Genomic DNA, 25,551 nt, shown 5'->3' on the forward strand with positions numbered 1-25,551 from the left:
AAGTCTATTCTCAGTGTTGAGACGTTGTTTATTTTATGCCATTAATGATTTCCTGGATCCTGCAGGTGCGTCCAGCTGGTAAACTGAGACTTATAAAAAAAAAAGGAAGAGTTCATTTCCCCAAAACACAAGTTGAAAAACAGTGAATCCTGTCGTCCTCCCGGGTCAAATTGACCCCGTCTGTTTTGACTGTTCCTTCTTTCCTCCCTTCCTTCCTTCCGTCTGTCCTTCCTCCATCCCCTTTCTTCCTTCCTTCCTCCCTCCCTCCTTCTCTCTTTCTTTCCTTCCTTCCCTCCTTCCTATCTTTCCTTCCTTCCCTCCTTCCTTCTTTCCTCTGTCCTCTTTTCCTTTCTCCCGCCCTCCCTCTTACCTTCCTTCCTGCCTTCTTCTTTCCTCTGTCCTTCTTTCCTCCCTTCTTTCCTTCCTTCCTCCCCTCCCTCCTTCCTTCCTTCTTTCCTCCCTCCCTCCTACCTTCCTTCCTTATTTCTTTCCTTCTCTCCCTCCATCCTTCCTTCCCTCCTTTCCTTCCTTCTTCCCTCCCTCCCTCCCTCCCTCCCTCCCTCCCTCCCTCCTTCCCTCCTTTCCTTCCTTCTTCCCTCCCTCCCTCCCTCCCTCCCTCCTTTCTTTCCTTCTTCCTCCCTTCCTCCCTCCTTTCCTTCCTTCTTCCTCCCTTCCTTCCTCCTTTCCTTCCTTCTTTCTCCCTTCCTTCCTTGACTCGAGGACAACAGGAGGGTTAAATAAATTAAATCCAAAATTCTCTGCTTCCAGCTTCTTAAATGTGAATATTTCTGTTTTTCTTTAGTCTTATACGACAGTAAACTGAACATTTTGTGTTGTGGACCCAAAAAAAAGGACATTTAAAGACTTTGAGAAACAGTGATCCACATTTTTTCACCATTTTCTGGCATTTTATAGACGTTAATAAAGTAGAAAAACAGTGAATCTGTCCTTTAAGAGCTGAGCACAGACACACTTTCCTTTCTCTGAAAACAAAAGTAAAACTAATCTGTCTGCTTTATAAAAAACGAAAGAATAACACAGAGCTACAGTCTAATATCAGCAGAATGGAGAATTCATTTAGGAATGAGATCTCTTAACTCCAGTAGAGATCTTTACACTGCTGCTATCACTTTTATTACTGTAGTTAAACTTTAATCTAAGTTTAAGGTTTAAATAAAGTGAAGCTGTTTGGAGTTAATCATAATCTAAATCTGGAGTTCTTGTTTCAGAAAGCAACAAAACTGACAACAAATGATTTAAAAAAAACACATTAATTACATTATTTAAGCCTGAAATGTCAAAGTATTGATATATTTTGATAATTATTGCTGTTATAGTCTCATTTTAGATCAACATAAGATCATAATATACTGTGATAATGAATCTATTTTCATTATAATCGTGTCAAATGTAAAGAGAACATCAACACTTAATACTTTGGTGGTTCAATGGTTAATTATAATTATAAAGCAATACTTACGTTTGGTCAGAATATGAACAGTAAGCGTTAAATATAAATGTTACACTACAGTTAGATAGTGTAACATTTATATATGTGACTGAAACTGTTAGTTGATCCAGTTATGATTGAATTATTCTCACTAATAAACATTAAATATTTAATGGTTATGAGAAAATAATATTATTATATAAATATTGCTGACAATGTTAAAATATTCTGCTTTTCTGTGTCTGACGTCGTCTCACTGATAAGAAAATAATCAATTAAGAAGATAATCAATAGTTGTTGACCTTAGTCCAGCCGACACATCACACCTGATCATGTGAGCTGAACTGTGTGTGTGTGTGTGTGTGTGTGTGTGTGTGTGTGTGTGTGTGTGTGTGTGTGTGTGTGTGTGAGCTCTCATGATCGATTAATCTATTTTCTTGACTAACCGATTAGTTGTTTGGTCTTTAAAATGTTTCTCACTGTTTCCCAAAGCTCAAAGTAACATCTATTCCTGATGGTATGATCCAGAAAATATTCACATTAGAGAAGCTGGGAGCAGATAATTATCTTATATTTATTTTAAAAATTGACTCAAAACGATAAGTGAATCCATTAATGGACTAATTATTGCAGGTTTAAACTCATTCTTTGATTTCCTTTTTGCTTTGTGAATCGAACAGAAATAATTAGAAATTCATTGGAAAAACAAAGTCAAGTCTTTCTCCCTGAATATTAAAAAGAATTCTCGTGTCTTTATGTATCTGAGCGTGTTGTTCTCAGTAATAAAGGTTAAGATCTACAAGATTTCATTCAAAGTTGTCTATCCATTAATTACAAAATAACATGATTATTATGAAAGGCAGCGATTATAAAGCCATGAGCTCTGTGTTCTTACCCATCAGCGTTGCTAGGAGACAGAGGGAGGACATCTCCAGGTCGATGCTGTCCTGAAGTTCACGGCTGCTCATCCTGCCGGTCGTCACCGAGTCCTCGCTCTTCACCGAGTGCGAGCTGGAGGCGCGAGGTATGGAGGCGGCGGGGCCCTTATCCTCGGGGCCCCTCAGGATCTCCACCGTCACCCTGTCGCCGTGCTGCAGCGCCACCGGCTCGTTCTCCTCGCCGTCCTTCGGAGGGATCAGCTCTTTGGGCGGGAAGCCGTAGCGGATGCACTGCTGTGCCGGCGGCACCCCGAACTGGTTGGTGATGCTCCTCTGCAGCTCCGAGAAGGTGGTGTGAGCCTGCAGGGTCAGCATGGCCTGCCTGCCGTCGCTGGTCGTCACACGGATCTTCTTCTCCTTATTGGACGAGGATGGGGAGGAGGAGGAGGTTTTGGTGGGTGTGACCGGAGCCGAGGAGGACGAGGTTTCGGGAGATCCGCTGGGGGAAGTCGTCCGGGCGTGTCCTTTCTGCTCCTGCTTCAGCCGGTCGGTGCGGCGCTTCTGAGAGACGAAGGCCTGTTCGCTGATGCTCTGCTGCAGACTGCGCTCCGCCCGGCTCATCGTCAGCTCCTCTTTGTGGAGCGTCTTTGCTTTCTGACCCGTCAGGATGATCTTGGTGGGCGGCTGGGAGTCAGCCGGCGGCGGGGGCTCCGTGGTGTCGGTGAGGCGCTGGACGTGGGCGCCGTCGATGGACACCGGGTTGTACTCGTCCGGGTTCTTCTTGGCCGTGTGATGCAGGATGGTGTTGACGACTTTCTGGACTAGGATCTCGCTGCCAAACTCTCCCGGGAAGTGTTTAGTGACCAGCTTCATGGCCACGTCGTACACGTTACTGTTCAAAGCCGGTTCAGTCTCATACTGGAACCAGTACACCGTCTCTCGCACCACCCGCCCCCCCCCACTCCAGCGTGATGGGGAAAGCCTCGGGGAGGTTGTCGTACTCCTTCGCTTCCCAGTAATGCTTAAAGCCGCACCCACACTTCCCGCCCTGGGAGCGGGTGTTGGTTCTGTCCCCGTCCAGATAAACCACGGACCCGTTGCCGTGGATGTGGCGCACCGATGTGCCGTGACACCAGTTGCAGGTGTTGAGGGAGCTCAGTTTATAATCGGGGATGAGGACGTCTCTCTGGGGGTCGTACGAGCAGACGATGTTGTTGAGCGGGAAGCTGTAGTTCTTGTCCGGCCTCAGCTGGCCGTGCGTGGACTTGGCTAAGTTGTAGAGCTTCCCACCAGGAACGAGCCACTCTGCCGGCACGTGGAGCTCGGAGAGGGCGCCGCAGATCAGGCAGCGATGCAGCCGGTTCTCCATCACCGACTTCTTAGCCGCTTCTGTCACCTCCTCCGGTTGGATGCCGATGACGCCGGTGCGCCTGTACACGTACTGGTGCACGTCGGCCACCAGCGACGGGTGGATGCTGTGCTTCTCCATGAACACCTCCTCCATGGCGTTGACCAGCCTCATCAGGTATTTGTCCTGCAGGCTGCGGTCGCCGCCGATCACGCAGCTCCCGTCCGGCTCCAGCTTTATGTACTTCCTGATGAGCTCCTGCGGGACGCCCCAGGCCTTCGGCAGCAGGCGCGCCGGCAGCTTCGGCAGCACAGTGTTCTTGATCCCCACCAGAGGGATGTAGTGGTTCCTGCCGGAGCTGCTCCAGGCGATGCAGATGGGTTTGTTGAGCTTCCCGTCTTTCCCCTTGCACTGCTCCTCCGGCACCAGGCCCGGCAGGAAGGTGGCGGAGTAATCCCCAGAGCTCCTCATCCCGCTTAGCGAGTCCAGCAGGACGATGGGTCGGTGCAGGACGTTGGCAAGCCCGAAAATGTGGATGTTGCGAAGCCCGAGCGGGACGCCTTCAGGGGGGATGAACAGAGGGTCACACTCATTAATGATATCCTCCCATTCAGCTGCGTCTATAAAATCCTGAAAGAGCGTCTTGTATCTGTCGAGGTTCTGCTTGAAGTTCTGCTTCAGGTTCTCTCTCAGCGCGTGCCAGAACAGTTCTCGGCCCACCAGCGCTCTGGACACAGCGTGCACCAAGCAGTGCCCGTCTCCGTCCACATGCACGGGGATGAGACACTCCCTGCTGCCGTTCGCCTTCTTCACCTCCTCCAGAGTGTCGTGCAGGTAGATGAGGCTCCCTGAACGGTCCTTGCCGTAGCCCATGGTGGAGACGTGGTCCGGCTCGATGAGGAAAGCTCTGTCTCCTAGCAACGAGCAGTCAAACATCTCCCCTTGGTTCATGTCCCTCAGCAGACGGGCTTTACCTGTCTGTTTGTCCATGCCATACCTGGTGAGAACAGGAGACAGCAGCTTGCAGTGGTAGTTGGACAAACCCATCACCTTCACCAGCTCTGTGCCTTTCTTTGGGGCCCCCGTTACCCCTAGCAACGCGTTTCTGAGCAGATTATGCAGCACAACATCTGGATCTGTCACCTCTTCCACGTTTATGAGGTTCTTCTGTTCGTGGCGTTGACCACACTCGGTGCACTCGATGCTAACCGAGCCGTGAGCTGCAGGGAAGAAGAGCCTCGCCTGACATTTGGGATCCGGGCATGTACCAGATAAAATGCGCTTATCTTTCTTCTTGGAGGAGCTCTGCAGCAGAGACATTTTTTGCGCGGAGGAAAAAGCTGGATATATGTCGTGTCAGCTTCACAGGAGCATGATAGTCAGGCTGTCAGAGGAGCTTTGACTCTGCTAACCAGAGTTATTTACCAGAATAACACAAGAACAACACGGAAGCGGCTGTTTTTTCTCTCCAGCGACTGACCATTGCAAAACGTGATTACGTCATAACGTCTTGTTACGGGGGAGTTGTAGTTCTTTTGTGTTATTTATTTCCTTTTTATACTCACAAGCGTCTAAATTAATACAAACTAATTATACATTTGTGCCAATATGTATCATTGACGACAGAATGTGTGTTTAGTTGATGTTTTATTTGTGGTTAAATGGTTAAAAATAACCACTTTCAACGTTTAATGGACTACAGTACCCAGAATGCAACACGCCGTAGTGACGTTGTTGTTGTATGAGGAAGAAAATAAAGCGTAATCATGGCTAGTCTGCTTAGCATTGATGGATTGAGTCGTTTTTGATACATATCATCATAAATCTGAACTGAAATAAAATATAAACAGAGAGCGTTCTGGGGGAGATTGTATAGTTCTGTGTGTTTGCTGTGGTTTGTATGAATTAGGTCGTAAAAATGAACATGGCTGGGTTTACCGGTTAATTTAGCATTAGCAACGTAGCCTGCTGCTAACCGTTAAAGCAGGGGGGTGAAACATGAGGCCCGCGGGCCAGAGCAGGGCCACCGAGGAGTCCAATCCGGCCCAATGTCTTTCCACTCTTCTTTTCTTTCTTTCTTTCTTTCTTTCTTTCTTTCTTTCTTTCTTTCTTTCTTTCTTTCTTTCTTTCTTCTCTTCCTTCCTTCCTTCTATCTTTCCTGCTAGTCTTCTTTTCCTTCCTCTCTTTCTTTCTGTCTTTCCTTCATGTCTTTTCTTCCTTCCATCTGTTTTTCATTCCTTCCTTCCTTCCATCTTTCCTTCCTGTCTTTTTTTTCCTTTCTTCTTTCCCTCCTTCCTTCCTCCCTTCTTTTCTTCCCTCCTTCCTTCCATCTTTCCTGCTTGTCCTCCTTCCTTCTTTACTTCCATTCTTCCTTCTATCTTTCTGGCCTGTCTTCTTTTCTTTCCTTCCTTCCTTCTTTTCTGCCCTTCTTACTTTACCAAAGTCTTTTTGTGTTACTATACTTCCACCACAGCTCAACAGGGAAACACTAAGAGGGAATCTGATGCTAAAAAGACTGTAAATGTGTCAGATATCACTTGATATGACTAACTCACACTGATGAAGCTCAATAGAAGCTGATCATTTACTGACTGCTGCTTTAAAACACACTGGAAAATAAATAATTATGTAATACCAGTACAATGAATTGATTCTATGGGGAAAAAAGAGGCTACATGACATATAAAGTGTCTTAACTCATTTTATCCACTAGATGGCACTGTAGCGCTGCAGCAGAATTCGAGGGAAAACATCACGTTGCCATGGTAACCGTTGATGGCATCGTCTGGATCCCTTGTGTGATTCCTCTGATTGACCACAGGGAGGCAGTCTGTCACCAAGAAATCACCATGTCTGTTATAAATCCATCACACAACCGTAATGTAAGCCTCATTTATAGCCGTGACGCACATTTAAGACTGTAAATAGATGTTGTTGTCTGCTGATAAGATTACAAACTTCTTGTTTTTATTCTATGACAACATATTCAAACTGTTCAGAGTTACAAATATGGTGTGAGAACTGTTAAGATGATAGAAAAGCTTGGTAGCAGAAAAAACATTTATTAAAATAACATTAAATATATCCCAGCTGATCATGGAGCTTCTTAAAGAGACTTTTACCTGGTTTGGTTTCTAGTAGTATTATTCCATTTAAAGTAGATTTGACAATAACTTTTCAGAAAGATTATCTATTTAAGAAAAAAAGTTAAAATTATTATTATCATCTGTGAATATTTGCACATTCCTGGTCAATATTTTGTACATTTAATTTAATTCGGTTCCATTTAAATTTTAAAAGGGTAGCAGCACTTTATCATTTAGAATACATTATACAAAGTTTTTACTGTAAATGTCTTTCTTTCTATTATTTGTAATATAAAATTGTTTTATATTATATAAGTGTGCAAACCTACTTGGCAATAAACCTGCTTCTTGTTTTGATTCTGATTAAAGCAAGTCCAAAATAGTTGATTCAATAATACATTTAAAATAATACTATACTAATACTAATATACATTTACAAAAGATGTTTTGTGTCAAAGGAAATTAAAAATTAACTGCAGCTCAAAGATTCAAACATTAAATATATATTTTTAAAAACTGACTGCACCAAAAAGTTTTACATTGTAGAAAAAAGTGACAATAAACCGATAATAAATAGGCCTATTTCTTCTTTTACGGCTTCTTTTTTCTCTTTTTTTCTCTTTGTCTGACGGTTGAAAGTGCAGAGAAACAGGAAACAGGGCAGAGAGAGACGGATTAGAGCTGGAATCAAAATGTGGATGTTACAGTTTTGTGGTGAGCGTCTTAACCTGTTGGTCTTTTTCACAGAAAACATTTTGACGTGTCACATTAGAAAGAGCACAGGTGTAAATAATAAAACAAATCCCACGGACCCACGTTGCTGCAGTGGTTACAGCTTCACACTGTCACCTCACAGAAAGAAGCTGCTGGTGTCAGACTGGCTGGCCGAACACGGTTTCTCTGTGTTTACATAATCTCCCTGAAATGTTCCTTAAAATGAAATTAAGATTTCTTTATTGTCATTTCTCAGCACTCACATATAATGAACTGAAACCTGTCCTCTGCATTTGACCCATCATATACACTGGAGCAGCAACACAGAACAGAGCTGCCCTTAAAAATCCCTTCAAGATAAAAAATAACATTCTGCTTTGACTAATAATGTGTGTCTAATATGGTTTTTCCACACAAGTTCAAATACCTCCCCTTCAAGTTCATTGAAATTACATTGTGGACCAGGATTGACTCCAAACTGTTAAACACAGTTAGACTGAGAGTACTGAGAATAAAAACATGTTTTAAGTGGAGAGGAACTTAAACGTTAACAGTCTAAAGTCTGCTTTTCAAGTACAAATCAAAAAGTCTTTTATTAAAAGGTCTATTGTCAAACAGCAGCCTTATCTGTCCACAACAGGGGCTGATGGGAGGTTTGAGGACCTGTTAGAAACCACGTGGCCCTCGTCTGATCTCACAGCTCGTCCTTGTTTGGCCTCAGCTGCATCAGAGCGCCACTTCTCCCCAGGTTCACCAGAGGAAACACCACTGCACACAATGCTTTTCCTCCCAGCTGCTGCTCTGTGCTGTCTGTGTTCAGGTGAGTGTTTCCAGCCAATCAGGAGCCCACAAACTCAACCTTTAACAAACACTGTCACACTGACCTTCATCTGTGTGTCTGTTTCTCTACAGCGCTGGTTGCCATGGCAGCACAGCTGATTCAGGATGATTTAACATTGACCAGGAGAACTGGTCAAACAGTCTCCTTCAGCTGTCTGGGAACTGACCGGTGTAGCAGTTCATTGCCATATGTATGGTGGTACCAGAAGAAAGACAAAGAAACATTCAAAGGGATTCTTTATATTGAAAAGAGTAATGGTAGATTAAATAAAGGTTACAATCACCCTCAGAAAGATGATTTCTTAGCTGTAATGAAACAGAACGTCTGTGAGTTGCAGATCCAGACAGTTAAACCCTCACATTCAGCCACCTACTACTGTAGCTGTTGGATAGGCTCCCACAGTGAGAAATGATCCCTGTAGTCTGTACAAAAACCTCCAGCTGTCAAACAGTGTTAGTGACAGGAAGAGAGCAGTAAACCACAGCCCAGGTTCACATATTTCACCTCCATCTCAGCCAGAGTCACAAACAAACTGAGCTGAGGACAACATGTTTGATTGTTGGTGTCAGGATTTAGATCTCAACATTATATTGAATTGATATTATTGATCAGGTATTTCAGCAGGTTTCCTGTTGTTCCACACAGTGAGGACAAAGGAGCACAGAAGCACAATGATACAACAAGATGAAGACAAACTAACACAAATATAACACAGATACAAGAGACAAATAATGGAGAAATCAAAAGTCAAACTTTAACATTTGATTAAAAAACAAAAAAGGACAAAATAATGAATAGAAAAATAATAATGGCTCAAAAATTGTGAGATTATATTAGCCATATTTTTTTACTGCCCTATTCGTTCCTATAGGACTGCGTCCACGTCACATGACTTTCAAGTTTGTGAAAACAAACAAAATGGCTGCCACTCTTTTTTTTTTTTTTTAATGATATTTTTCATTAAAATGCATTTTGATGACGTTTCTAGCTAGAAGTATGCATTTTATTTTATAATCTCCATTCAATGAATGTATATAATGTAGTTTAGTTTATTTAGTTGAATAGTTTGTTATTTTTATTGCAAATCATTTTTCAGTTCTCGCCACAAAATTGTAGGAAAGCTATGTTTTGTCATTTTCTATGGATTACATTTGTTGGTAAGGTTTTCTAAATACGTTTTTATTCAACATTATTTTGCTTTCCTACAATACACATGGCCACGTGTGGAGCTATTATGAATTCAAACAACCTTTTTTTGTGGAAGTAGGGACCAAAATGAGTCACCTTCAGAGATACTATTACTATCCTTTTGACAATCTAGGGCAGCACTGCAGGCTTGGAAGAAGGCCTGAAGTAGCCTAGTTGCTTTATGGTTAGGCTGAAAAGACCAAACCATTCTCATTCATGCAAGAGTTACTACACTGCTCAAAAAACTAAGGCAAACACTTAAATCACACATTGGATCTTCATTTATGAATGATTTAAGTTGAAAATATTTACTGATGTATATTGTATAATTTGGTGAGAACAAAATAGCATAACAAGCACCTGTGTAGAGGACATTAGGCCTTCATGCCCATTTTGCAGTGACATGACGTGCTTTACATACAATATTAAAAGCATTGAGACAAAGTGCCAAAGAAACATGCACTGAAAAAGAGATTTAAATATAATTAAAATGATTAATAAACAGTTAAGACAATATAAAATAAATAAATGAATAAAAGTTACCTGTAAAGCATCCACCAGAAGCTTTCAGTACTTTAGTGGCAACTTGACTCTGTCAAGTTTGATGGTCAGCAGGTTGATGGTTGGAAGAAGCCACCCCATCATGGCATTTGCTTCTGCTTGCGAGATCTTGGTTGCCTGGGCAACTGGACTGATGGTAGCAGCATACTCTGCTAGAAAGGCGAGTTCAGCTGGATTGAACCTGTGATGAAAACAAACACACAACACCATTGTTTTTAATAACACTAAAACCATTTCATTGGTTTCAACAAAATAATTGCTGGATGAGTAATTAAGTAAAATGGACCAATAATAAGTGAAAGTTAGGATTCAGGGAATGGGAATGTGAAAGTGATTCATGTCCAAGAAAGGATGGGAAAAAGAAAGGCAGTTCATACAGAAGTGCTGACACATCAATACACTCCACTTCTTAAACCCCATCTTGATCTTCTTCATCCTCTCCTGGTTCAGATGCATCACCAGAATCACCATCACTTCCCACCTCATTGCTGCTCTCATCTTCATCAAAAACTTGGAATGCTTTATGAAGTTGTTGGTTGTTATTCGTACCTTCCCCCAAACCTCGAACTCAGAGTGGATGTCATTCAGGGCGCTTGCCAAAACATCAAATGTGTACAAACCTCTCAGTTGTTTACAGGCTAGAGCCGCTGAGCATCTTTTGAGACTGGTGGGATCAATCCAATAGCCAGTAACACCAATGAAGCTCTGCCTTCTGACAGACCAGCAGTCGGTAGTGGTGGCAATATGGTCGGCTCCCATCATGACCTCAGTCACTGCCATGGAGGTCGTCGATGAAGGCAGAGGCGGAGCCGGGATCTCCCCGGAGGCCGGCGGCAGAGACGAGACCTCTCCAGAGGCCGTCGACGGGGGAAGAGACGGAGACGGGACCTCTCCGGAGACCGTCGACAAAGGCAGAGGCGGAGATGGGCCCCCACTGGAAGCCAGCGACCCAGACCACTTGTCCACACACTGGGCCAAAGTGGATGAGGTAGTTGGACCACCAGGAGCTCAGGTGCCAGGGGTGGCTGCTCGTCAGCAGCGGCAGAGGCCAAGGGTGGCTGCTCGACAGCAGCGGAAGAGGCCGAGGGTGGCTGCTCGTCAGCAGGGGCAAAGGGTAGCTGCTCGTCAGCAGAGGCAGGGGCCGGAGCCCGGGATTGCGGCTCGTCAGCAGAGGCAGGGGCAAGGGATAGCTGCACGCCAGCGGGAACGGGAACGGGGGATAGCTGCGCGCCAGGCGGAACGGGAACGGGGGATAGCTGCGCGCCAGGCGGAACGGGAACGGGGGATAGCTGCGCGCCAGCCGGAACGGGAACGGGGGATAGCTGCGCGCCAGCCGGAACGGGAACGGGGGATAGCTGCGCGCCAGCCGGAACGGGAGCAAGGGGTAGCTGCACGCCAGCCGGAACAGGGGGTAGCTGCACGTCAGCAGGAATAGGAGCAAGGGGTGGCTGCACGTCAGCAGGAATAGGAGCAAGGGGTGGCTGCACGTCAGCAGGAATAGGAGCAAGGGGTGGCTGCACGTCAGCAGGAACAGGAGCAAGGGGTGGCTGCACGTCAGCCGGAACAGGGGGTAGCTGCACGTCAGCAGGAACAGGGGGTAGCTGCACGTCAGCAAGAACAGGGGGTAGCTGCACGTCAGCAAGAATAGGAGCAAGGGGTGGCTGCACGTCAGCAGGAACAGGATCAAGGGGTGGCTGCACGTCAGCAGGAACAGGATCAAGGGGTGGCTGCACGTCAGCAGGAACAGGATCAAGGGGCGGCTGCACGTCAGCAGGAACAGGGGGTAGCTGCACGTCAGCAGGAACAGGGGGTAGCTGCACGTCAGCAGGAACAGGGGGTAGCTGCACGTCAGCAGGAACAGGGGGTAGCTGCACGTCAGCAGGAATAGGAGCAAGGGGTGGCTGCACGTCAGCAGGAACAGGATCAAGGGGTTGCTGCACGTCAGCAGGAGCAGGGGGTAACCGCAAGACCAGCCGGAACAGGCGGTAGCCGCACGTCAGCTGGAACAGGGGATAGCTGCACGCCAGCCGGAACAGAGGGTAGCTGCACGCCAGCCGGAACAGGGGGTAGCTGCACGCCAGCCGGGACCAGGAGTAGCTGCACGCCAGCCAAAACAGGGAGTAGCCGCTTGACAGCCGGGACCGGGAGTAGTTGCATGCCAGCCGAAAAAGGAAGTAGCCGCTTGACAGAAGGGACAGGGGGTAGCCGGACGCCAACAAGAACGGGGGGTAGCCGCACGCCAGCTGGGAAAGGAGGTTGCTGGGCCTGCGGCACTGGCTGCCAGACCAGGTAGCGGGGCTGGGGCTTGACCCAGTAGCGAGTTGTCTGGGTCTGAGGCTTGACCCGGTAGCGAGGTGTCTGGGGCCTGTCTCTGGTACTCCTCATAAAGCTCCGAGGTCCTCCCCAGAGCCAGGCGGGTTCTCCAGAACGGGTTTTTGTCCGCTGGGTCCATAATAAGGTCCGAGTCTTCTGTCACAATGAGTAGCGTGGATGGACCCAAAAATGCAGACAGTCTTGGGAAAAAAGTGCACTTTATTGGCCAAACCAGGAATAACTAACTTAACAGAAAAACACAGGCCGAATAAACACTGGCAAAAGCTACACATACCAAACTAATCAGCATAAACACAGAGACTCGGACAAAGACTGAACAGAAAACCAAAACCTATATAGACGTAGTAATCACTAACAGGACACAGGTGAGAGACACAAGATAGGTGAAACACATGAGGAAATCAACCAAGGAAGGGGAAACACAGGAAGTAAAACTAACAAAATACACAAGGGGAGAACAACTTTCCAAAATAAAACACAAACTAACGCAGGGTGTGACAACCAACTGAAATTTCTTCTGATTTTAATTTGTAGTAACGAGTGACAAAGATGGTTAGGGGAAATGTATCAGAGTAAAAGTATATATGTTATTTAGGAAATGTATTGAGTAAAAGTGAAAATTGCCAGAAATAAAAAGTACAATAACAAAGTATTTGTACTTCGTTACATTACAACACTGCCCTGAAGACGGTCGTCGACAAGAACTAAAACACTGCTGCACTCAGCTGGGGACTCGTGAAAAGAAGTGAGAGAGTTCAGCCCCTCCCAGGAGTTTGGTTCCAGAGACAGAGCCGAGCGTAGAGGTCAGTCCAACAGAATGTAGTTGGTACCGCTCCCACTCTTGCACTAGCTCCGGATCACCAGCAAGGTCACATTCCACATCCCCAGAACGAACTAACGTTGCCGGGGATTAGCATGCCTTGGCCGACGCCTGATCGACATTACACCTGACCTCAGACTTTATCCCTGCAGCATCTCACTGTTTATTCAGGCTGTGCCTGACCTCCCCTCACAGGCCGGACTGCAGGATAGTGCCCTGGTCTCCCTCTTCTGGGCGAGGTTCTCACCTCCCTTACTTTTTGCTTCATTGGGATCGAAAGACTTCTGTCGCTGTCAGGCTCAATGGACAGGTCTATCTATCTATCTATCTATCTATCTATCTATCTATCTATCTATCTATCTATCTATCTATCTATCTATCTATCTATCTATCTATCTATCTATCTATCTATCTATCTATCTATCTATCTATCTTACTTGAATCTCAGAAGTTTTTTCTTGGAATATTATCCCCCTCCCATGGCTCCATCTTATTCTTTTTTTTACCTACAGTGAACCCAATACAGTCGTAGTTGTTTATTTTAAAGGTACAATGTGATTTTTATTGAATGACTTCGTTTATATGCACCTTCCTCTTACTTTCCAAAGAAACGGTATAAATAATTTCTTATAAACAGTAACACTCATTCTTCTTATTTTCTCCTCATTGTGTATGTGTATGCTTTTAGACTTGTTTTAAACTTGCTGCTGAATTGTAAAACCCTTCGAGCTGCATTCTTTGTGTGAAAGGTGCTATAAATAAACATAATTCATTCATTCATTCATCCATTCATAACAGTGAGGAGGTGTGTTTGCTGCCCCCCAGTGGTTGATAAGTATTTTCTGTAAACACTCAACATGTGTCATGTGTTGGACTGATTAGAAATGTAGCAGGATCCAACCTCTTTAAAAAGGCTGAAATAAAGAAAAATACAACAAAAGAAGAGACAGTCATGTTGATATGAACATTAGAGAAACACATCGTGGAGAAGAAATATGAAACTGCTTCATAATTTGTATTATTTCACCTCAGCTGACACATTCAGCAGCAGAGAGGTTTTTGTACGAGGCTTTTTCACTGTGTCGACAGGATCTTTGGCTCTGGCACTAAACTGTTTGTAGGTAAGTCTAAACTTTCATTTTCCTTCAGTTGTTTTATTGAACAAGTTGAAAATGTGTTTGTAGTTTTAGTTTCTGCTGCTTCAGGCTTTACATGTTAGTTTTTTCATATTTAGTAGAGAATTCTTTCTGCAGCCGTTCTTACATAAAACTAATCAATAACTCCTGAAAAGAGCTTCAAATCTCACTGCACACCACAAGTTATTCTTTATTTATGCATCACATCAAAGTTTGTTTCCAGCCAAAAAGTCTGATATCAGTAATGTTACAAATAAACAGGATTTAATCATCTCAGTGATTCAGCAGCAGCTCCTGTTTGTTAAAAACAAGATGATATATGATGTGAAACATCATTTAATAAATGTTCCTAAATGTCATTTTAGAAGCAAATAGTCATAAATATATTGTGTGTTAAATATACAGTATATATTTATTAAATGGTAAAATGTATCTCATGATAATTGTGTTTTTATGATGATGAATATGTTTATTAGTAGAAAGTATATTAATGCATGAAGGTAAAAAGAGATGAATATGTTATTACAATAAATATAATTTATATATAAAATGTATAATTGTACCTTAATTCACATTTAATATAAATGAAACGAACGTGATGTCAAATAATGTTAAAATATTTTTGATAATATAAATTTACATAACAAAATAAATCATATCTTATATTTTATCTGATATATGTGAACATGTTGTAATTGTGTTTTATATAAAAGCTGAAACTATTTAAAAAGTAGTTAAAGTATTGATGTATTGTGTCTGATTAGAGTAAAGTATATGGTGGTAAATATACTTCATATAAAACACTATAATCATTTATAAATGTAATATTAATATAATATATTTTAACCAAGTTATAAAACTATAGTTTTAATTTAACAAAGACAAATGTCATCATATTATATTATGTTACATTATATTATATTTGACATATCTCTACATGTTGTGGTGATTGTGTTTCATATAAAACCTGAAACTGTTTTATGAAATAAATGAAATTATTGATGTATTGATTCTCTTTAAACTTAATAATCAATATGGTGGTAAATATATTTGATATAAAACATTATAATCATGAACAAATGTATTTTATATGAGGCTGTTATGTCATGATATATGTTCAGTTTTACACATTTTATTATATTAGTAATTAATGTTGTTAAATATTGATAAAGAGTGGTACATTGTGTTTGAATCTTTCTATATGACATATGATGAGCTTCCATGATGCTTTAGTCTGATATGATTATTGATCCAGTGTCCAGTAGATGATGTTTGTGGTGTATTGATGAGTAGTTTAGTGATCATGTAGTTTCCAGGATCAGACTGAATGCAGTGCAGTGCTGTAAGCTGCTGTTGACTGTGTGAATGTGTGTCTGTGCTGCTTGTTGCTGCTGTCAAACTTCAGATGAGCAGGTAGTGAAGCCCGTGGTGAGCGTGTACCCAGCAGCATCCAGAGCCCATCTGGAGGGGAAGAGCTCCCTGCTGTGTCTGGCCTCAGCCATGTCTCCTTCTCTGGTCCAGTTCTCCTGGAAAAGACTGAAGAACGGCCAGCTGGAGGATCTGCCCCCTGCTGAGTTTGAGCAGCTGGAGCTCAGAGAGCCGGGACGCAGCGCCTCCATCCTGCTGCTCCATCAGCAGGAGAACAGCGCATATATATACCGATGCTACGTCAAGCACGAGGGGGGCCCAATGGAGGCCCAAACAGGTAATGAAGGCTTGGTGACTGTGTTCAGCAGTGATTCAGCTTCATCTGGAGACGCTGTCAGAGAGAGCAGAGGAGCAGAGCGCTGACATTTGTTTTTCACTTTTTTTTTTCAGAGTTTTCTACTTTTATTCTACCAAAACCAACTCCGACAGCTCCACCAACTCTAACATCTCCACCAGCATCAACATCTCCACCAGTTCTCCAAGCTCCTGTCCCATCTCAGTACCAGGTGCTGCTGCTCTGTGTGCTGTACACAGTGCTGATAGTGGAGAGTCTGGTGTACTGCTGTGGACTCTCTCTGCTGATGATCCTCAGAAACAAGGGACCGTCCACCAACTGCACACATGCTGACTGACTAACTGTCCTCCAGCTTTAACTTCTCACTGCTGATCCTGAGGAATCTGAGGAGCTCATTAGCTTTTTCTTTCAAATCAGTGACAATGAATTTAACCTGTTAACAAGTATTGACTGTATAGACACAACATGCTGACCAAAAGAAATGTAAAACTAGAAAAGACATTGTTGAGTTTGGATGACATAAACCATCATCATGAACATGATTTATCATATTTTCATGTTTTTTTTATTTATCCTGATGTTGCACTTTGGTTTTTACTTTTCTGTTGTTGATGTTTTTGTCATTTTATGTAATTATATCTTTTTTATTTAAATTATCACTCAAACTGACATAAATGTCTTATTGTGATTTTGTTAAGATTTCTTGTTGTTTTAAACTGATACCAAAATATTATTGGCAAACTGATTTTACTTAGAGATTCACACAGTACAGAAAATTATAAAAATAAAGAAATAAAATTGATCAAAATAAACACTGTCAGGTATTTTTTTTCTTTGTCAAAATGAATTTAACTATCACTTTTCCTTCCTTCCAGTTTTCAGTCTGATCTACAGTACTGTTCAAAGGTCTGAGGCCACCATTAGATTTGTTGTTTTAGCAATGCTATTATGACCATATATAATTATTTACCAGTCTCTTAATTAGAATACAACCAAAAAATACAGGAAGTGTGTATGCAGCATAAAAAACTGAAAACAAATAGAAAAGAAAACAACTTCTGTTGGCTAAAGCAGCAAGTATTTAGTGTGACCTCCCCTTACACTTGATAACCAACTGATAACAGTTATTTCTGCAAATACTTTACCTAACGTTCAATCTGGTCATGGTTTTTATATATAAATTACAGAATTTTATTAGTATTAGTTTCAACATGTAGTCAAAGTATCAAATGTAAATAATTAATTATGTAAATTGGGCCCACACAATGTTATATTGATCATCATACATACATACATACATACATACAGTGGCTGTGTAAAGTATTCATTACTCTTATATGTCAAAGTGGAAATAGATCTCTACAAAGTGATCTAAATGTTTTAAAATATAAAATAAATCATCAGCTTTACTCATAAAATATGAATATAAAAAGTAAGTAGTACCTATAGCTGTGAAATTAATGTAGTGAAGTAGAAAGCATATAAACATTTAGCTTAGTTTAGTTTATACATATAGTGTTAAAAAGCAGGTTAATGAAGTTTGGGAAATCAGTATAGCAAGCCACTATTGAAATATTGGAAGGCAAATTTGGTCGTACAGTTTGTTTGTTATGCTTATGCGTGTGTTATTTACATCATTTCTTACATATCGAAGGCAGAAATAGAGTTAGGATTGTTGCTGACTAATGCCCATAGAAAAGCATCAAAGGACGGGAATGTTAGTGCAAAAGAGGCATTGAGAAGTCTTGGCAGTGTTTATCTACATAACAGAGATGTGTAGATAGGTTAACCAATATGCTTTTGAAGGGATGTTCAAGGAAAGTTGTATTTCTAATATAGTTCTATGTTTTAAATTACAGACAGTAAAAAGTAAGTAGTACCTATAGCTGTGAAATTCATGTAGTGAAGTAGAAAGTAGTAGTGAAATGTAGAAGAGTGGACATATAAAGAAGCATAAAATGGAAATACACATGTAAAGTACCTCACAATGGTACTTTATTACATTCCACCCCTGCTATAAACAGTATGTTTGGTGGTTAACCGATAAGGCCTTCAGATGGGTGGCCTTTGTTGGTGGCTGGGCTCAGTTTGACTGTGTGTGTGGAGCGCTCAGCAGAAAAAGGGTTAAGCCAAATAACAAATGAGATGGAGGGAAGTTGATGAGTGTACAGCAGCAACAGGTGTGAATCTGTTCTCTGTGGTTATTAAGACTCATAAAAAAAACTGTTGACAGCGAATCAACATTTCCTTTCCAGCAGCAGACGGGCCGTGTGGGTTTCTGCTCAGCAGCCTCCACACTGTTCACTGTGGTTTTTCACTTTAATAACACAATGATTGCTACAACCATCCACTCTGCTTAAAGAATCGTTCCAGTAACTTCAGTATGAACTCAGTACTGAGAAACTGACATAATTAAATAAAGGGAGACATTCAAACTCCTGCAGTCTGCTCAGCTCCCACAGTCTGTACTGTGTTCACTAATAAATTAACCAATAAAGTTTACACTGATAAAAATAAAAAATGGTCGACATTGTGATTGATAGTAACAATAATAATAATTAAAGCTGCACAGAGAAGATTTCATACCTCATACCTGGGGTCTTATCAAACATTGAGAGTAGGCGTTAAAGAACACTTCGTATGTGCACATAAGGTTAGGGTCAGGGTATTTATTTGTTGCACCAAAACAGATAAAGATAGCAAAAACAAATGCCAATGTCAGGTAGATAAGACAGATAATTGTGCAGCATGAACATGTGGTAAACTGGGTCACAAAGATTCAAATCATATGAAAAGATAGAATGCGGCAGAGATTATGGCAAAAATCAAAAAGCCTCAGTCAGATGAGAACAATAGCTATCGAAGCTTTGTTTCAAAGTTTAGGGATAAGTCAAGTGTCTTTTGAGACTGCATATAAATGTTCAGCTTAGTTTAGTTTATAAATATAGTGTTAATAGGCAGGTTTATGAAGTTTGGGAAATCAGTATAGCAAGCCACTATTGAAATATTGGAAGGATAAATTAGATGTTGTTTATGCTTATGCGTATGTTATTTATATGATTTCTAACATATCGAAGGCAGAAATAGAGATAGGATTGTTGCTGACTAATGTCAATAAAGCTTCAAAGGAAAGGAATGTTAGTGCAAAAGAAGCATTGAGGCAGTGTTCTACATAACAGAGATGTTTATATAGGTTAACTAATATGTCTTTGAAGGAATGTTCAAGGAAAGTTGTATTTGTACCCAAAGGAGATAATAAAGTTAAAATGAGTTTGCCCTAAAGTGTGTTGAGGCAAAAGGCTGGCTTTGTTGATCGTAGGCCAAAATACTTTTAATGACAGTGAACACGGAGGTACTTCTGTGGGGATCCTTTCCATGTTGTGAGCCAATGTTAATGACATTTATGAGTCTGTCACTGCAGAAAACATGCGCTTTATTTAGGCATGTCCACCTCGTTTAATTGCACTCAGAACCATCGGACCTTATGGTGACAACATGGCACCTATTGTTGAGATGTCTGAACTCTCTCTATTAACGGCTCTGATAAAACCTTTACACTGCTGCCCTCTGGTGGCTGCAACAACACATTGCTTCTACTACTACTAGTCTACTACTTTAGTTGTCATGTCTCCAAATGTGCATAAAGAGTATATATATATATATATATATATATATATATGTGTATGTATATCTCATGTGAAAACTAAAACTGAGAGTTGACCCATAACAGGAGGAATGATAACAGAGAGGAAAACCTCTTTCACTGTTCATATGGACACCTGACTGCTGCTTTAACACACAAACACAATTATGTAATATCAATATAATAAATTGATTATATAGAAAAAATAGGCTACATGGATTTAAAAGAACTTCCCTTTTACCGTTTTACAGTTCTGCATTCTCTAGTTTCTTTCTTTTAAGATCAGTATTAACTCATTTTATCCACTAGATGACACTGTGGTGCTGACAGCAGAATAAGAAGGAAAACATCACGTTGCCATGGTAACCACTGATGGCATCGTCTGGATCCCCTTGTGATTCCTCTGACTGACCACAAGGAGGCAGTATGTCATCATGAAATCACCATGTCTGTTATAAATCCATCACACAACCGTAATGTAAGCCTCATTTATAGCTGTGACGCACATTTAAGACTGTAAATAGATGTTGATGTCTGCTGATAAGTTTAAAAACTTCTTGTCTTTCTTCTATGACAACATATTAAGATACCATTAGGACTTTTGAGGGTGTTTCATGGGGAAAGATCAAACTGTTCAGAGTTACAAATATGGTGTGAGAACTGTTCAGACGATAGAAAAGCTTGGTAGCAGAACAAACATTTATTAAAATAACATTAAATATATCCCAGCTGATCATGGAGCTTCTTAAAGAGACTTTTACCTGGTTTGGTTTCTAGTATTATTATTTATTATTTTCAGAAAGAATTCATCAAGAAAAACAGTTTCTAGTATTATTACATTATTACAAAGTAGATTTGACAATAACCTTTCAGAAAGATTCTCTATTTAAGAAAAAAAGTTAAAATTATTATTATTATCTGTGAATATTTGCACATTCCTGGTCAATATTTTGTACATTTAATTGAATTCGGTTCCATTTCAATTTTAAAATTGTAGCAGCACTTTATCATTTATAATACATTATACAAAGTTTTTACTGTAAATGTCTTTCTTTCTATTATTTTGTTATTATATATATATATATATATATATATATATTTTAATATTATGTAAGTTTGTATTTTTTCCACAACACCAAGACAATTTCCCTTCATGTGTAAATCTACTCGGCAATAAACCTGCTTCTTGTTTTGATACTGATTAAAACAACTCTAAAATAGTTGATTCAATAATACATATAAAATAATTTTACTATTATAATTTGCAATAAAAAAGACAATAAACCAATAATTGATAGGCCTTTTTCTTCTTTTACGGCTTCTTTATTGTCTTTTTTTCTCTTTGTCTGACGGTTGAAAGTGCAGAGAAACAGGAAACAGGGCAGAGAGAGACGGATGAGAGCTGGAATCAAAATGTGGATGTTACAGTTTTCTGGTGAGCGTCTTAATCTGTTGGTCTTTTTCACAGAAAACATTTTGACGTGTCACATTAGAAAGAGCACAGGTGTAAATAATAAAATAAATCCCACGGACGCACGTTGCTGCAGTGGTTACAGCTTCACACTGTCACCTCACAGAAAGAAGCTGCTGATGTCAGACCGGCTGGCCCAACACGGTTTCTCTGTGTGGAGTTTACATAATCTTCCTGAAATGTTCCTTAAAATGAGATTAAGATTTCTTTATTGTCATTTTTCTCAGCACTCACATATATTGAAATGAAACCTGTCCTCTGCATTTGACCCATCTGATACACTGGAGCAGCAGCACAGAACAGAGCTGCCCTTAAAGATCCCTTCAAGATAAAAATAACATTCTGCTTTGACTAATAATGTGTGTCTAATATGTTTTTTCCACACAAAAAAGTTCAAATACCTCCTCAAAAATCCAGTGGAGGCTTCAAGTTTCAACATCACACTTATATAAATTACCTTATGGACCAGGATTGACTCCAAACTATTAGACACAGTTAGACAGAGTACTGAGAATAAAAACATGTTTTAAGTGGAGAGGAACTTAAAGGTTAACAGTCTATAGTCTGCTTTTAAGTATGAATCAAAAAGTATTTTATTAAAAGGTCTATTGTCAAACAGCAGCCTTATCTGTACACAACAGGGGCTGATGGGAGGTTTGAGGACCTGTTAGAAACCACGTGGCCCTCGTCTGATCTCACAGCTCGTCCTTGTTTGGCCTCAGCTGCATCAGAGCGCCACTTCTCCCCAGGTTCACCAGAGGAAACACCACTGCACACAATGCTTTTCCTCCCAGCTGCTGCTCTGTGCTGTCTGTGTTCAGGTGAGTGTTTCCAGCCAATCAGGAGCCCACAAACTCAACCTTTAACAAACACTGTCACACTGACCTTCATCTGTGTGTCTGTTTCTCTACAGCGCTGGTTGCCATGGCAGCACAGCTGATTCAGGATGATTTAACATTGACCAGGAGAGCTGGTGGAAACGTTTCCTTCAGCTGTCGTGGAACTGACCAGTGTGGCGGTTTTTATGTATTCTGGTTCCAGAAGAAAGACACAGAAACATTCACAAGGATTCTTGGTATTAGCAGGACGAATGGTCAATTAGATATAAGTTACAATCACCCTCAGAAAGATGATTTCTCAGCTGTACATAACCCGAACGGCTGTGAGTTGCAGATCCAGACAGTTCAACTCTCACATTCAGCCACCTACTACTGTAACTGTTGGCTAAAAGGTTCCCACAGTAAGAAATGATCCCTGCAGCCTGTACAAAAACCTCCAGCTGTCAAACAGTGTTAGTGACAGGAAGAGAGCAGTAAACCACAGCCCAGGTTCACATATTTCACCTCCATCTCAGCCAGATTCACAAACACTGACAGATCATGGTTATTATAAAAATACTGATTATAGCAGATTCAAGCAATGTGCATCAGTTATTTGGTATTAAATTAATTTGTGGATTCAATTTTGACATGATGTTGGCGCTAGAGGAAAAGTCAGAGGATAAAAGTCATTATAATCCATCTTGAGGCCAACTATACTACGACTAAATTGAATGAAAGATATTTCAATCTGGACCAAAAAATGTCAACCTGCTGGTGGTGCTAAATTAAAAGTTAGAATCAACAAAGTTAAAACAATATTTGAATTCTCTTGGGACAATTAACAAGAATCAGATCCAATCAATCTGCACATAAGTAGTAGTGGACCAAGTAACCAATAAACATTAGTATCCATATAGTCACACTGCTAATGTGGCTAAAATCAAATAAAAGAAGGGACAGTTATGTCAATATGAACATTAGAGAAACACATCATGGAGATGAAATATGAAACTGCTTCATAATTTGGATTCTTTCACCTCAGCTGACACATTCAGCAGCAGAGAGGTTTTTGTACGAGGCTTTTTCACTGTGTCAGACACAGAGTGGTACGACATCTTTGGCTCTGGCACTAAACTGTTTGTAGGTAAGTCTAAACTTTAGTTTTCCTTCAGTTGTTTTATTGAACAAGTTGAAAATGTGTTTGTAGTTTTAGTTTCTGCTGCTTCAGGCTTTACATGTTAGTTTTTTCATATTTAGTAGAGAATTCTTTCTGCAGCCATTCTTACATAAAACTAATCAATAACTCCTGAAAAGAGCTTCAAATCTCACTTTACACCACAAGTTATTCTTTATTTATGCATCACATCAAAGTTTGTTTCCAGCCAAAAAGTCTGATATCAGTAATGTTACAAATAAACAGGATTTAATCATCTCAGTGATTCAGCAGCAGCTCCTGTTTGTTAAAAACAAGATGATATATGATGTGAAACATCATTTAATAAATGTTCCTAAATGTCATTTTAGAAGCAAATAGTCATAAATATATTGTGTGTTAAATATACAGTATATATTCGTAAATGGTAAAATGTATTTCATGATAAATATGTTTTTAGTAGAAAATATATTAATGCATGAAGGTAAAAGGAAATGACTGTTATTACAATAAATAATCAATATGTAAATTATATAACTGTGAATATTTTAATGTATATTTAAATTGTATTTTATATAAAAGCTGAAACAACTTTTAACAAAAAAGTATTGATGTATTGTGTGTCTGATTAGAGTAAACTATATGGTGTTAAATATACTTGGTGTATAAGGCTTCTTACTGGTTTTAACAGACGACATCACATCACCCCAATCCTCGCTTCTCTTCATTGGCTCCCTGTTTATTTCAGAATTGATTTTAAAATTTTACTCATCACTTTTAAAGCACGTCTGGGTCTAGCTCCAAACTACATAATATAGATCCTCGGGTGAGGCCTTTCTGGTTGTTCCAAAGTCAAAGCTGAAATCTAGAGGGGACCGTGCTTTTGCCATCAGGGCCCCTCAGCTTTGGGACAACCTGCCCGAGGAAATAAGGCTCGCAGACTCAGTACCTTCTTTTAAATCACTTCTCAAAACTCATTTCTACAGACTAGCTTTTATGTGATGTCATCTGCTAATTTGTTCGTTTTGCTTATTGCTACTATCTTTTATTTCATCCATTTGACTTTGTCTTATTTATTTAATATATTTTTATATTCTCATTATCTCCAACTGTATTCCATGCCAGTCTTGCTCTCTGTGTTGTGTGTCTTATTTGTTTTAATTGTAATGCTTTTGCCTGCCTTGTCTGTCAAAGCGCTGTGTAAACTCTGTTTTTAAAAGGTGCTATATAAATAAAGTTATTATTATTATTGTTGTTATTATAAGTATATGGTGGTAAATATATTAAACAGGGTTAGGGTTATCATTGGCAGATGTACTTTATATGAGGACAGCCATGTATTACTCAATTTAATAAATCTACTTTACAGAGAACATTTTTATATAAAAGCTAAAGGTTTGATGGAAATACAAACGAAATTATTGATATATTTATTTACTTTTCACTTAAACTATACCGTAAACTATATTGTTGCAAATATATTTACATAAAACACAATAATCATCAGCAAATGTATTTGTTATGTCATGATATATTTTCAATTTTACAAATTCTATCATAACTAATGTCTGATATGATTATTGATCCAGTGTCCAGTAGATGATGTTTGTGGTGTATTGATGAGTAGTTTAGTGATCATGTAGTTTCCAGGATCAGACTGAATGCAGTGCAGTGCTGTAAGCTGCTGTTGACTGTGTGAATGTGTGTCTGTGCTGCTTGTTGCTGCTGTCAAACTTCAGATGAGCAGGTAGTGAAGCCTGTGGTGAGCGTGTACCCAGCAGCATCCAGAGCCCACCTGGAGGGGAAGAGCTCCCTGCTGTGTCTGGCCTCAGCCATGTCTCCTCCTCTGGTCCAGTTCATCTGGAAAAGACAGAAGAAGAACGGCCCGCTGGAGGTTCTGACCCCTGCTGAGTTTGAGCAGCTGGAGCTCAGAGAGCCGGGACGCAGCGCCTCCATCCTGCTGCTCCATCAGCAACAGAACAGCACATATAAATACCGCTGCTACGTCAAGCACGAGGGGGGCACAGTGGAGGCCCAAACAGGTAATGAAGGCTTGGTGACTGTGTTCAGCAGTGATTCAGCTTCATCTGGAGACACTGTCAGAGAGAGCAGAGGAACAGAGCGCTGACAATAATTTTTCACTTTTTTTCTCTTGCTGATCTAATTCCACCAGCTCCACCACTTCCTGTCCCGTCTCAGTACCAGGTGCTGCTGCTCTGTGTGCTGTACACAGTGCTGATAGTGAAGAGTCTGGTGTACTGCTGTGGACTCTCTCTGCTGATGATCCTCAGAAACAAGGGACCGTCCACCAACTGCACACATGCCTACTGACTGTTTCCTGCTCGCCTTTTCTCACCATCACATCTCATCAATTCATCTCATTC

At 40.9% G+C, this 25,551-nt stretch overlaps 3 protein-coding genes across 3 annotated transcripts in view; 2 read left to right on the forward strand and 1 right to left on the reverse strand.

Moving 5' to 3' along the window:
- vcpip1 (valosin containing protein (p97)/p47 complex interacting protein 1) overlaps nucleotides 1-5,089 on the reverse strand; it is a 13,587-nt gene extending 8,498 nt beyond the window's left edge. The window contains 2 exon segments of the mRNA XM_062429565.1: nucleotides 2,346-3,285; nucleotides 3,287-5,089. Coding sequence (XP_062285549.1) covers nucleotides 2,346-3,285; nucleotides 3,287-4,996 — 2,650 coding nt within the window. The 5' untranslated portion in view covers nucleotides 4,997-5,089.
- A 3,164-nt stretch (nucleotides 5,090-8,253) lies between these two features.
- Nucleotides 8,254-16,588, forward strand: LOC133991161 (immunoglobulin lambda-1 light chain-like). Its single transcript, XM_062429633.1, has 5 exons — nucleotides 8,254-8,296; nucleotides 8,389-8,700; nucleotides 14,276-14,341; nucleotides 15,762-16,061; nucleotides 16,175-16,588. The coding sequence occupies exons 1-5, from the start codon at nucleotides 8,254-8,256 to the stop codon at nucleotides 16,414-16,416; spliced, it is 963 nt and encodes a 320-aa protein (XP_062285617.1). The 3' UTR covers nucleotides 16,417-16,588.
- A 5,383-nt stretch (nucleotides 16,589-21,971) lies between these two features.
- On the forward strand, nucleotides 21,972-25,551 carry LOC133991160 (immunoglobulin lambda-1 light chain-like). The gene is made up of 5 exons (XM_062429632.1): nucleotides 21,972-22,014; nucleotides 22,107-22,424; nucleotides 23,117-23,158; nucleotides 24,907-25,290; nucleotides 25,323-25,551. The coding sequence occupies exons 1-5, from the start codon at nucleotides 21,972-21,974 to the stop codon at nucleotides 25,496-25,498; spliced, it is 963 nt and encodes a 320-aa protein (XP_062285616.1). The 3' UTR covers nucleotides 25,499-25,551.

Source organism: Scomber scombrus, chromosome 11 (assembly GCF_963691925.1).
Source record: "Scomber scombrus chromosome 11, fScoSco1.1, whole genome shotgun sequence".
Lineage (NCBI taxonomy): Eukaryota > Metazoa > Chordata > Actinopteri > Scombriformes > Scombridae > Scomber > Scomber scombrus.